This window comes from Ornithorhynchus anatinus, chromosome X1 (genome assembly GCF_004115215.2).
Source record: "Ornithorhynchus anatinus isolate Pmale09 chromosome X1, mOrnAna1.pri.v4, whole genome shotgun sequence".
NCBI classification, from domain to species: Eukaryota; Metazoa; Chordata; class Mammalia; order Monotremata; family Ornithorhynchidae; genus Ornithorhynchus; species Ornithorhynchus anatinus.
The window spans coordinates 51,121,759-51,135,189 of record NC_041749.1 but is presented as its reverse complement, the minus strand read 5'-3'; the positions used below and the strand labels follow the sequence as shown (position 1 = coordinate 51,135,189).

General features: G+C 48.6%; 2 protein-coding genes across 4 annotated transcripts in view; one reads left to right on the top strand and one right to left on the bottom strand.

Annotated features, from left to right (window-relative positions):
- The window catches only part of XPC (XPC complex subunit, DNA damage recognition and repair factor), a 32,307-nt gene extending 31,754 nt beyond the window's left edge, over positions 1–553 (bottom strand). Inside the window, exon 1 of one of the 2 annotated variants that reach the window (XM_029050775.1) lies at positions 477–553. Coding sequence is in view for 1 of the 2 variants with exons in the window: in XM_029050773.2 (XP_028906606.1) it covers positions 70–208 (139 nt within the window). In the remaining variant the exon portion in view is untranslated. Of the gene's footprint in view, positions 1–69; positions 338–476 lie in introns of those variants that run through there. The other variant, XM_029050773.2, reaches the window with a different exon arrangement.
- LSM3 (LSM3 homolog, U6 small nuclear RNA and mRNA degradation associated) lies at positions 496–5,682 on the top strand. 2 transcript variants are annotated; one of them, XM_001506559.6, is made up of 4 exons: positions 496–703; positions 1,509–1,619; positions 3,750–3,845; positions 5,314–5,682. In XM_001506559.6, exons 1-4 carry the CDS (start codon positions 683–685, stop codon positions 5,392–5,394), a joined length of 309 nt encoding a protein of 102 aa, XP_001506609.1. In that variant the 5' UTR covers positions 496–682; the 3' UTR covers positions 5,395–5,682. The 2 variants fall into 2 exon arrangements, with proteins under 2 accessions (XP_001506609.1, XP_007667246.1); XM_007669056.3 differs by having other exon boundaries at positions 5,081–5,321.
- Positions 5,683–13,431: the final 7,749 nt, after the last annotated feature.

Sequence of the window (13,431 nt, the reverse complement as noted above, 5' to 3'; positions counted from 1 at the left end):
CCTAACCACCGGATCTCACTCTCCTGCCGAGCCGCGTCCCTGTTTCCCTCCTCTCTCTCTCTCACTCACTCTTCTCATCTTCTGCAGCCTCCCACTGTTGCCCCCGCCGCCAGGTGGAGCACGACCGCGTGGCCGGCCGATCGCCCTTGCGTCTCTTGGCGGGTAACTCCCTCGCCGGCTCCCCGGGGCCCAGGCGCTTCCGAGCCATGTTGAGGAACCCAACCTCGCTCGCTCTCACTCTCTCCCCCTCACACACGCACACGAACCCGACTCCCACGGCCGGCTGAGGTAAAGACGACGAGCGATGGCAGCCGACACCCGCCCCGCCCCTCGACCGTTACCAGCCCAATAGAAGGGGGGGGGAGGAGAGAGGGAGAATACCAAACTCCGCCTCTAGAACTGTGGTCCACTCCACAACCCCGCTTCCTGTTGCTCCGCCCTCCTCTTTGCCTCCACCCCACTCCATTTTAGTTTACCTAATTTTCACTTTCCCGAAGAGACAAACCGTTCCTCACCACCCGCCACTAGCTCGGCCTCCTACGTCATCACGTCGACGCCGTGGCACCCGTTCAAAGGAGATGGCGCCCGCGCGCGCTAGCCTCTTCGTCTCGCGAGAAGTGGGGAGACGAGAGAAAGGGGGGAGGGAGGAAAGGAAAAAAAAAAAAAGGACCGCGTTTGAAAGATGGCGGACGACGCGGATCAGGTGGGTGAAGAGTGAGTGTTCCCGTCCACGTTTTGCTTGGCCTTCCTGTACCTTTTCCTCCCCCTCGCCACGCCCTAAAGATTTCTTCGGTGCACCTCAGTTAAATTCTTTCTTATTCTTAGCCCTTGCTCCCGCATCTTTCCCCATCCCCGTCGGAGGGCTCATAATGACTACCCTTCATAGACCCTTTCTTCCCCCCCAGCAAGGCTGCCCCAGTGACTTCTTTCCCCTCCCTGCGCCTTCTAAAATGCTCCCGATGGAGATCTCGCCCCGGGGAAAACTGGGTTATCCCTCCCTTCTAGGCTGTGAGCCCCTCGTGGGCAGGGATAGTCTCTGTTAATAATAATAATAATAATGATGGTATTTGTTAAGCGCTTACTGTGTGCAGAGGACTGTTCGAAGCGCTGGGGAAGATACAGGGTCATCAGGGTGTCCCACGTGAGGCTCACAGTCTTAATCCCCATTTTTCAGATGAGGGAACTGAGGAGGCTCAGAGAAGTGAAGTGACTTGACCACAGTCACACAGCTGACAAGTGGCAGAGCCGGGATTCGAACCCATGACCTCTGACTCCCAAGCCCGGGCTCTTTCCACTGAGCCACACTGCCGTTGCTGCATTCTAAGCGCTTAGTACGGCGCTCTGCACGCAGTGAGCGCCCAGTAAATACGATCTTACGAATGGGTCGCCGGTAGGAAAAACGAAACTTTCCGTTATGGCTTACTTTTGAAGACAAAGAATGGCAAGGACCGGATTCAAAGGCTTGGGGGCATTTCTTTTATCTTATCCAAATGTTTTTTCTTTACCAGCAACAGACCACCAACACTGTAGAGGAGCCCCTGGACCTAATCAGGCTCAGTCTGGATGAACGGATTTATGTGAAAATGAGAAATGACCGAGAGCTCCGAGGAAGACTACATGTGAGTAAAGGCTCCGCAAACGAATGGTGCTTCCTTCCTGCTCCATCTAGGCTCATCTCCTCCAGGAGGCCTTCCCAGGCTGAGCCCCCCCCCTTTCCCTCTGATCCTCCTCCCCTCCCCATTCCCCCTCTCCTGCCCTCTGCTCTTCCCTCTTCCCCTCCCCTCAACACTGTGCATATTTGTATATATTATTTATTACCCTATTTATGTGTATATCTCTACAATTGTCTTTATCTTGATGATGTCTGTGCTAGACTGCTTGTTCTGTTTTGCTCTGTTGTCTGTCTCCCCCGTTTAGACTGTGAGCCCGTTTTTGGGCAGGGATTGTCTCTCTCTGTTGCTGAATTGTACACTCCAAGCGCTTAGTACAGTGCTCTGCATGTAGGAAGCGCTCAATAAATATGAATGAATGGAATCCTAACTCCAGAACTGGGTCCAATATCTGAAAGCAAAGAGTTAGCTCTGGGGAGGGGGTGGAAGGGGTCTTGCCACTGACCCCTTGCCCATGTCCTGCCTCTGGCCTGGAACACCCTTCCTCCTCAAACCTCAAATCTGAGATGGTTACTCTTTATTTCCCCCCCCCCCCCCCGAAGGTGCATCTCCTCCAAGGGACCTTCCCAGACTAAGCCCCACTTTTCATCTCCCTCTCCCTTCTGCATCGCCCTGACTTGCTCCCTTTGCTCTTCCTCCCACCCCCCAGCCCCACAGCACTTACGTACATACCTATAATTTCATTTCTTTGTATTGATGTCTGTCCGCCCCGCCTCCCAGATCCACAGCACTTATGTACATACCTATAATTTCATTTGTTTGTATTGATACCCACCTGTTGTGGGCAGGGAATGTGATGGCTTATTGCTGTATTGTACTCTCCCAAGCCCTTAGGACAGTGCTCTGCCCACAGTAAGCGCTCACTAAATACGAACAGATGAACGAAGGGGGTGCAGATTGTGCCAGGAGCCTGCGTAGTGGATGACTGTTCGTATTCTTACCCATGTGTGACCATAAGGGATCTCCTGTCGTTAGGAGCGTCTCTCAGATGCTTCTGGCTCTTGATAAACTGTGTAAGTAATAATAATGATGGTATTTGTTAAGCGTTTACTATGTGCCAAGCACTGTTCTAAGCACTGGGGTGGATACAGGGTAATCAGGTTGTCCCACGTGGGGCTCACAGTCTTAATAATAATAATAATAATGGTATTTGTTAAGCAGGTAATCAAGTTGTCCCACGGAGGGCTCACAGTCTTCAGCCCCATTTTGCAGATGAGGTAACTGAGGCACAGGGAAGTGAAGTGACTTGCCCGAGGTCACACAGCAGCCATGTAACGGAGCCAGGATTAGACCCCAAGCCGTGGGCCACCGGTAGCAGGGGCGTAGGGAGATGTTGCCGGGTTTCCTTCAGTGGCCAAGCACCTGGGTCCTGCCCTGTTTCTCCATCCCGGGCGGCAGGGAGTTGGCTCGGGTTGACCCACCGCCTCTCCTCGCGCCGTTGTCAGGTCTGACCTTCTGTCCCCCACTGTGCGTGCCTGAGCCCCATGCTTTCAGGGCCCCGCTTGGGCTACGGTGGCTGGCTGCCCCAGTTCCCCCCCCCCCCCCCCCAACTTCAGTCCCTTGGTATAGTGGGCTGGCATCTCCGCCTGCCCTGTCGATGTGGTTCCTGCTGGCCCTGGTGACGAGGCTGGCCACTCTGCTGGGGACCGGAGGCCACGGGGCTCTGTGAGGGAGTGAGGAGGGGTGTGCCCAAGAAAGGGAGAGCGAAGGTGGTCGCCAACGAGTCCGGAGCCATCCTCGTGGCTGGCTGAGATCTTTTCCGGGGTAGGGAGCAGGGTGGCCGGGGGGCCCAAGCATGTCAGCCCCGTGCTCCAGGGGTGGGAATTTCTCGGGGGTCCGGGAGCGGTTGCAGTAGCCCGAGCGTAATACGGGCACATTTTCAAGGAAAGTATTACAGCCTTGTAGCAGGCGTGCCTGTCGACCATGGTCTCTGTCGCGTGCTTACTGTGCGCTGAGCACTGTACTTAGCACTTGGGAGAGTACCACCATAACAAGAGACGGCTGCATTCCCTGCCCACGAGGAGCTTACGGTCCCCTCCCTCACAATTCAGTTTGCTACTGTTTCTTGTATTACCGTAGGCTTATGATCAGCACTTAAATATGATTTTGGGAGATGTGGAGGAGACTGTGACAACTATAGAAATTGATGAAGAAACCTACGAAGAGATATATAAAGTAAGTGAAGTTGTTCTGTTCGCCCTCATGCGGAATTTCTTTTTGGGAGATCAGTGTCTTAGCGAGAAGCAGCATGGCTCAGTGGCAAGAGCACAGGCTTGGGACTCGGAGGATGTGGGTTCTAATCCCGGCTCCGCCACCTGTCTGCTGTGTGACCTTGGGCGAGCCGCTTGACTTCTCTGGGCCTCAGTGACCTCACCTGTAAAATGGGGATTGAGACTGTGAGCCCCACGTGGGACAACCTGATTGCCTTGTGTCTCCCCTAGCGCTTAAAACGGTGCTTGGCACATAGTAAGTGCTTAACAGAAACCATTATTATTATCATTATTAATTTGCTGGTTGTTTGAATTCACCTTAGTAGCACTTGCCAAAATTTTATCTCCCCCAAACTTTGCTTACCAGACTGCTAAAAAAAATTTGGTGGGAGAATGCAGGCACGGCTTTACTGATTGGAATTTCACCTCCTCTCACTTTTGGCTCCTATGGAGTTGCCAGTGAGTGGCAAGATGGCCAAAGGGCAGGGAAAGCCTGAGGACCATCCACAGAGAGGATAGCGGGCACCGAAAACAGTGGCATTCCAGCCCGGCCAAAGATAGCCCAGAATGCTAGTGCCTGTATGACTTGTGTGCCTTTTCTGCCCCCCTCCCCTGCCAAAAAAACAAAACAAAAAAAGAGGTCAACCCAGCAGATGTACTCTTAGACTGCTAGAGTTAGAATTGAGGAGGAGCAATATTAGGACCAATGAAAGAATAGTCGACTAACACTGGGTGGTGATTCCTCTTTACATGCCAGCTGAGAACTGGGACTGTTCCTCCTTTGCATTTATTATAGGTACCCACTCCATGGGGGTGATGGGGCTTTTTGTCAGCTTTTTGTGCCTGCTCATTCTAGGTCTTTAACAAGACCTCTGAGAGTTTCCAGTTAGGTCTGAAAACACCCAGAATGGTGGATTTCTGGCCTATTAGCATTTTAGAGCCAGTCCCGTCCCCCACAGATTTTCATCTCTTCACCCCCACCCAGTCAATAATGTCTCTCTGTGTTTGGCTGGGAACTGCTTCCCCACATCTAACATCCCTCCTTCAATCCAAGGGACAAGCAGGAGAGGAGGACTGGTTTGATAGCAGTTGGACCTAAATGGCCCCCCGCCTTCAGGCGGTGACAGAAAGATTTCAGGTGATGGGGTGCAGATTATCCGGAGGGCCCTCGATAACATTCAGTTTTGCTAATTTTTGCAGTTTTGCAGATTGTGGATGGGTAATAGTGCAGTGGAAGACACTCTCGTGACACTTGTTGGTGGGATTCCCTGGATTTTGCTGGGAAAAATAACCGACTGATCAACCAATTGGGTTTTTGCTGCTCTGAGTGCATTTTTAATTCAGGTGATTTCCACATCTCTGAATGTAACGATGCGTAAGCATCAATCTTGGATGTCACCTCTGAGGTTTTTTTTTCTTCTTCTTCTTCTCAGTCCACCAAGCGGAATATTCCCATGCTGTTTGTTCGAGGCGATGGTGTTGTACTGGTAGCCCCTCCTTTGCGAGTTGGTTGAAACTAAGGATTTACTCTGGAAAATCGGGGACTCTATACAATTGTTCCTGTAAAAGAGTTTGCAAAAACAGCCACCCACAACTGTGTTTCTCCCTTTGCCAGAATGTGTATTTACAAGCTATCTGTGAGTTAACAACTTCAAAATGTACAAGGCCTTTATCTTTTTTTGCTTTCCTAGCCCCCTCAAATGTACACATTATAATGCAGAAACTTTACCTGCAAAATTGGTTTATTCCTTTCAGTTGCTCTAATCTATTTTTTATTAAATATGCTTTGTCCTTCCAATTTTTCACCGGCCAATTGTCTCGTGATTTCTGTAAAAATGTTTACCTGCTTCTCTATCAGTCAGTGGTATTTGAATGCTTACTGTGTGCAGGGCACTGTGCTCAAGTGCAAGTATGATACAGTGGGGTTGGTAGACACGTCCCCTTCCTTCAAGAAACGTACAGTGTAGAGGTACAGAATTAGTCTCTGAGGTCGCAGTGTATTAGAGTTGAAGAGGAAAGAAAACTTGCACTGCGAGTGCATCAGTTGTATTGAGGGCTTACTGTGTGCAGAGCACTGTCCTAAGCACTTGGGAGAGTACAAGACACGGGTTTGGGAGTCAGAGGTCATGGGTTCTAATCCCGGCTCCGCCATTTATCAGCTGTGTGACTCTGGGCAAGTCACTTCTTTGTGCCTCAGTTACCTCATCTGTAAAATGGGGATTAAGAATGTGAGCCCCACGTGGGACAATCTGATTACCTTGTGTCAACCCCAGTGTTTAGAACAGTGCTTGGCACATTGTAATCGCTTAACAAATATTGTAATCATTATTATTATTATTGTTACAATATAACACGTTCCCTACCCACAAGGAGTTTCCCATCAAGACATTAAAATAAAGTACAGATATGTACGTGTGTGCCATGGGGCCAACAGAAATCAAAGGGCATGCATGACGGAGAGGGAGATGGGGAAATGAGGGATTAGTTGGAGAAGGCCATTTGGGGGTGTGTTTTTAATAAGGGTTTTGAGGTGGGGAGAGGGATCATCTGTCAGATATGAAGAGGAAAGGGGTCTCAGGACGTGGGTGAGGGGGTCTGCAGTGAGAGAGGTGGAGGTACAGTGAATAGGTTGATGTTAGAGGAGAGGAGCGAAGTGAGCGTGCTGGGTCGTAGGAGAACAGTGAGGTAAGATAGGAGGGGCAAGGTGATTAAATGTCTGAAAGCCAATGGTCAGGAGCATAATTGGTGCAGTGCTAGGATTTAGGCTTTTCTCATTTGGTTCCACATTGGTCGTGCACACAATCATGCTGTTTTTCTTTGCCTTTTTTTAATGCTTTTGCAGCTATTTTCACCGGGGAATAAAGCCAAAGAAATAATTGACACAGCTTCCTGGTTATTTTATTAGAATCAGCAGTCATCAATAAGATGAGAGCTAATAATTATCACTTAATGGCCACATGAGATCTGAAGTGGCTAAGAGCAGAGAGCTAATTCTATTTTAAATTGCAATGAGCCGACGCTTGCAGGTTGAGTGGTAAATGTTTCTTATGGACTGAAACGGATCGCCTGAATTAAAAAAAAAAAATCACATCCTTAAGTAAACTGTTTTGTCGCCCCAGAATGTGTAGTGTAAATATGCTGAAGATATGTTCATTCTAATACCCAACACTGAAATCTAACTGGATTTGATTTCAATTGAATCTAAATTTCTGGCTGGAAGTCTTAATTTCAGTCTTTGTTTCTTCAAGAAGGGTATTGTTTTGTGGTTTTTTTAAAAAAATGGTACTTGTTAAGCACTTTGTACTAAACACTGGTGTTAGGTACAAGATAATCATGCTGGACACAGCTCTTGCCCCAGAGGGGGCTAAGTAGGAGAGAGTAGGATTTAATCCCTTTTTTACAGATGGGGAAAGTGAGGCACAGAGAAGTTGTCTACCAACTCTGTTATTTTGTACCCTTCCAAGCGCTTATTTCAGTGATGTGCCAACAATAAGCCCTCAATAAAAACAATTAAGGAACATGCCCAAGGTCACATTGACAAGCAGGGAAGTGTTGTAAATAAAGTGCATTAAGATTACATAAACTCTATGGTTGCTGTGTCGTTACATTCATTCATTAATTTGGTAGTATTTACTGAGCGCTTACTATGTGCAGAGCACTGCACTAAGCGCTTGGAATGTACAAATGGGCAACAGATAAAGACCATCCCTGCCCAATGACAAGCTCACAGTCTAAACGGGGGAGACAGACAGCAAAGCAAAACAGAACAAGCAGTCTAGCGCAGACATCATCAAGATAAATAGAATCATAGATATATATGCATCATTAACAAGATAAATAGAGTAGTAAATACTATATACAAATGTGCACAGTGCTGAGGGGAGGGGAAGGGGGAAGAGCAGAGGGCGGGAGAGGGGGGAACGGGGAGGGGAGGAGGAGCAGAGGGAAAGAGGGGGCTCAGTCTGGGAAGGCCTCCTGGAGGAGGTGAGCTCTCAGTAGGGCTTTGAAGAGGGGAAGAGAGTTAATTTGGCAGATGTGAGGAGGGTGGGCATTCCAGGACAGCGGTAGGACAGGCGCCAACGGGGGACAGTGAGGAGGTGAGCGGCAGAGGAGCGGAGTGTACTGGGTTGGCAGTAGAAAGAGAAGGGAGGTGAGGCAGAGTTTCGTGCGAAGGTCGATAGGCAGCCACTGGAGGTTTTTGAGGAGGGGAGTGACATGCCCAGGGCGTTTCTGTAGGAAGATGATCCGGGCAGCGGAATGAAGAATAGACTGGAGTGGGGAGAGACAGGAGGAAGGGAGATCCGAGAGGAGGCTGACACAGTAATCCAGTCTGGATATTATGAGAGTTAGATTATGTTATATTTTGCAAGTTAATTTTTATTTTGAAATTTCCCCCTGAATTTACTCTTAAACTGTTTTTTCCAGACTTATTTTACAGCTACACCTCAAAAGTAAATTCCTTTTGGAAAACCTGACTCCACTAGATGAACCATGGATGGCAGGGGTGGGGGGGTGGGGGGAGGGCGGGGTATGCTATATTTGTTCAGAATCAACTTTTGCCAAGATTGAAATTCTCACTTCTGGTGTATAAAATACTGGCGGCTACAAGAGGTTCGGTAATGGAAGCACAAGCGAAGACAGTGAAAGTGGGAAGGAAAACAAATGCATTTAAGATATGTGGAGAGGTGCAGGTAGGAGGGTTGGGAGACTCCCTGGATGTGATAAGTCAGAGTTCATTTGAAGGGATGAATCATGCAGGAATGTGTTCATTCATTCATTCAATAGTATTTATTGAGCGCTTACTATGTGCAGAGCACTGTACTAAGTGCTTGGAATGTACAATTCGGCAACTGTGTGTATTAATGGATTTTTATGGAAGCTATCTGGGGTTGATGGGCACTGCCCAGCTTTTGATACAAAAGAAAGTCTTTTTTTATGCACTGCATTTCTGGGTTTATCCAAGCGTCATTTTGGAACATCTGGGTAAACGAACAGGAGAAACCCGGAGTAGGGCTATCAGAGTTTATCCAGTTTTCTCAGGCATCTGAAATTGAAATGCTACCAAACATTGAGAACCGCTAAATCTTCCAAGTTTATGACTTGGGGGGCAATTTTTTTTTTTAAATGGGAGTTTAAAAAAATATGTAACGTTAGGAATCTCTTCCCCCCCTCCCCCCCTACATACACAGAGGGTAAAAAAACAAACAAACAGAAAGACAACTATTTTAGATCTTTAGTTCTGCTACCACTTCCAGGAGAGGTGTAGCATAGAAACACCTGAACAGCAGCTCACTCCAGTTCAAGTGCTTTTATTCCCCTTTCCTCTTGGGAAGTCCCAGCACATGTTCACAGGTCCAGGTGCAAAGCAAATTTGCACCAGGCCTGCAAATCTGGCCTTTTACTGGTTTGCCTGTTTTACGTATTCCCTCCCCCAGACAGGCATGCCTCTGTAAATTTTCCGTTGCCTCTCGTCAGTTCCATAGTTCCGTGGTAACAGCAAACCCAGCAGGGTGTCCAGGGTTCGATAGCTGGGCGAAGAGAGGTGCTGGATTCCAGCGCGCTGGGAGCAAAGCCTGGGGTCTCTCCAACCCCGGACTGAGTGCTGGGGAGGGGCGGGCCAAGCTCCACTCACCTACTTCCAGAATCCAGAATGCATGGAGTGGGGAAGAGGGATGGGACTGGGAAACAACGTGCCCCAAGAGATAGAGCACAGGCTTGGGAGTCAGAGGACCCGGGTTCTAAACCTGGGAGCAAGTCCAGCTGTCATTTTTAGTTTTGTTTTTGCTTTCTTTAAGTGCTTACTATGTGCCGGGAACCATTCTAAGCACTGGGGTAGATACAAGGTAATCAGATTGGGCCCAGTCCATGTCCCACATGGGACTCACAGCGTCCATCCCCATTTTACAGGTGAGGGAACTGAGGCCCAGAGAAGTGAAGCGACTTGCCCAAGGTCACACAGCAGATAAGTGGCGGAGCTGGGTTTAGAACCTGGGTCCTCCTGATTCCCAGTTCCACACTGTACCCACTGAGCCTTGCTGCTTCTCAGAGTTATTAAAAGTAGACCTAGATCAGCACCCTGAGGGACCCCCAACAGTTAAGGAACGGAAGGCAGGGGAAGAGCCGGCGATACGGGCCGAAGGATCGGCTCGAGAGAAGGACAAAGAGGAGAGGACTGTCAGCGAAACCAGGTGAGACTCTCCAGGAGAAGAGGATGGCTCCACAGTGTCAAAGGCAGCTGAAGGATTAGGATGGAATGGAGTCTGTTGGATTTGGTAAGAAAGGAGGGCATTGGTGACCTTAATTAATGTTGGTATTTATTAAGCGCTTACTCTGTGCCGAGCACTGTTCTAAGCACTGGGGAAGATGCAGGGGAATCAGGTTGTCCCACGTGGGGCTCACAGTCTTAATTCCCATTTTACAGCTGAGGTAACCGAGGCACTGAGAAGTGAAGTGACTTGCCCAAAGTCACACAGCTGACAAGTGGCCGAGCTGGGATTCGAACCCATGACCTCTGACTCCAAAGCCCGTGCTCTTTCCACTGAGCCACGCTGCTTCTCTTGGAGCAGTCTGGGTGGAGCATAATGGGCAAAACACAAATGGCAGAGAATTGGAGAGAGGAAGTGGATGGAGGCAGAGGGTGTAGACAACTCGCTTGAGTTTGGAGATGACGGTAGGAGAGAGGTGGGGTCAAAGGAGGGTTTTTTAGGATAGGGGAGAAGTGGGTGTGTGCCTTAAAGGCAGCGGGGAAGGAGCCCCATCAGAGCGAGTCGTCATAGGTGGCGGTCAGAAGGGAAGAAGTGGGAGTACAAGTGTTTATAGAAGTGTGAAGGGTTGGAGTCGGCACATGTGAAGCAGGTGGGAGATCTCTTCTTGAGAGACAGATAATTAATGAGGAGATGATGAGATGAGACTTTGGACATCAGCACTCTCATTTACCCCACACATCCAATCGGTCCCCCACACCTGCCGGTCTCACCTTTACAATATCGCCAAGATCCGCCCTTTCCGCTCTCCTTTCCTCTCCTCTCCATCCTCTTCATCTTGATTCTATGTATTGCTATTGTTCTTGTCTGTCCGTCTCCCCTGATTAAACTATAAGCCCGTCAAAGGGCAGGGACTGTCTCTATCTGTTACCGATTTGTACATTCCAAGCGCCTAGTACAGTTCTCTGCACATAGTAAGCGCTCAATAAATACTATTGAATGAATGAATGAATCCCAACGGCTATCGTGCTGGTACAAGCTCTCATAGTATGGATTATTGTGTCAGCCTCATCTTGGATCTCCCTTCCTCCTGTCTCTCCCCACTCCAGTCTATTCATTCCGCTGCCCGGATCATCTTCCTACGGAAACGCTCTGGGCATGTCACTCCCCTCCTCAAAACCCTCCAGTGGTTGCCTATCAACCTCCGCACGAAACAAAAACTCCTCACTCTTGGCTTCAAAGCTCTCCATCGCCTTGCCCCCTCCTACCTCACCTCTCTTCTCTCTTTCTACTGCCCATCCCGTACGCTCCGCTCCTCTGCTGCTCATCTCCTCACCGTCCCCCGTTCACGCCTCTCCCGCTGTCGACTCCTGGCCCATGTCCTACCGCTGTCCTGGAATGCCCTCCCTCCTCATCTCCGCCAAACTAACTCTCTTCCCCTCTTCAAAGCCTTACTGAGAGCTCACCTCCTCCAGGAGGCCTTCCCAGACTCAGCCCCCTTTCCCTCTGCTCCTCCTCCCTTCCCCATTCCCCCCTTCTCCCACCCTCTGCTCTTCCCCCTTCCCCTCCCCTCAGCACTGTGCTCATTTGTATATATAATAATGTTGGTATTTGTTAAGCGCTTACTCTGGGCAGAGCACTGTTCTAAGCGCTGGGGTAGATACAGGGTAATCAGGTTGTCCCACGTGAGGCTCACAGTCTTAATCCCCATTTAACAGATGAGGTAACTGAGGCCCAGACAAGTGAAGTGACTTGCCCACAGTCACACAGCTGACAAGTGGCAGACCCGGGATTCGAACCCATGACCTCTAACTCTTTGTTAATGATATGTATATATGATTCTATTTTTCTTGATGATGTCTGCGCTAGACTGCTTGTTCTGTTTTGCTTTGCTGTCTGTCTTCCCCGTTTAGACTGCGAGCCCGCCATTGGGCAGGGATTGTCTCTATCTGTTGCCGAATTGTACATTCCAAGCGCTTAGTACAGTGCTCTGCACATAGTAAGCACTCAATAAATACTATTGAATGAATGAATGAATGAACATCCTGCAAAGCAAGCATCTTTCCAGTAATATTTCTTTCGGATCTGGCCGAAGAGCTGTTTGTGCCCTTAGAGGTACCCGTTGGCGTATTAAACAGTGTTTGGCAACTTTGCTTTAACCTAGGATATTGGACTTCAACATCTATCTAATCTTGGATTTTTTTGAGGTGGGAGGGTTCTTTCAGAGCAAGAAGAATGATGACACCCTAGAGATGAATTAAAAACTGACCCTGGATGACAGTTACCTAAAGAAATGTCAGACATTACAGAATGGAAAGAAGGGAACTCTGCCCAAGGGAAAAAATGAAGCCGTTGAAAAATGACCAAACTGTTCAGACATCACACATTAAGCAGTCTTAATTCTTTTGATCATGGTATAGTGGGGTATTGCTTATTGTGTGCAGAGCAGTGTATTAAGCACTTGGGAAAGTACAGCGTGATCGAGTTGGTAATCATGATCCCTGCCCGCGGGGAGTTTTCAGTCATCATCACAATGTGAAATGCACACAAAGGTTTTTGTACGTGCCAGACTCATTTACGACTGACGCGACCCCTGGCATAAGCTGTGCCGTAGCGCCATGACCTGACCCAACTAGGTGGTTACCAGTCTTTGCCGCCCACGTTAAGCCGGCCGTGTGCCACAGATGGGTCGACTCAGAAACCTTCCCCGCTGATGACACAGGCCCAGCTGGCTGAACTGGAAATAAGAATCCACATCTCCCTATTCCCAGAGAAGTGCTCTTCTCACTGGACCAACAGCAGGGCATATAAATACATTTAAAAAGTTTTCTTATCTGTAATGTGAGTACGGAAAATTGGTTCCGATTTTCCTTTAGCCCTGGTTGTGCTTTGCAACATCCAGCAGTGTCAGTTCTGGACTGCCTGTACATCGCACACGGTTGCTAAACTGACAACTCAATTGATGCCCAAGGTAGATAGATATGTAATTGGACTTGAGTTTGGCAGTGAAAATGTTCAAAAAAACCCCCTTGATTTTGAGGGGTTTAATCCTATAACAAAAATCCTGTGGATAGAAATCGGGTTAATCTCTCAAAAAAATCCATTCCCTGTTTGTAAGACGTTTCCCAGCAAATGTTTTCATATCATGTTTCTCAAATAAGTTAGAACCTTTCCATATCCATAGATCTCTGTATAATTTTCTCTATCCATAATTATGTAACTAATTCAACTCTGACTTCACCCTGGGGCCAAGATCTCAAATACCAAGTTGTCGTCATAATGATAATTGTAGCATTTAAGCTCTACGTGCCAGGCACTGTACTGAGTGCTGGGAATGTGTCTGTTTCT

What these genes read in the sequence shown, in the direction of transcription:
- LSM3 (XM_007669056.3), top strand. Translation starts at nt 683, where the DNA reads ATGGCGGACGACGCGGATCAG. An exon ending in TGGCGGACGACGCGGATCAG is followed by an intron (nt 704 to 1,508) that starts GTGGGTGAAGAG and finishes TTTCTTTACCAG; the next exon opens with CAACAGACCACCAACACTGT. An exon ending in AGCTCCGAGGAAGACTACAT is followed by an intron (nt 1,620 to 3,749) that starts GTGAGTAAAGGC and finishes GTATTACCGTAG; the next exon opens with GCTTATGATCAGCACTTAAA.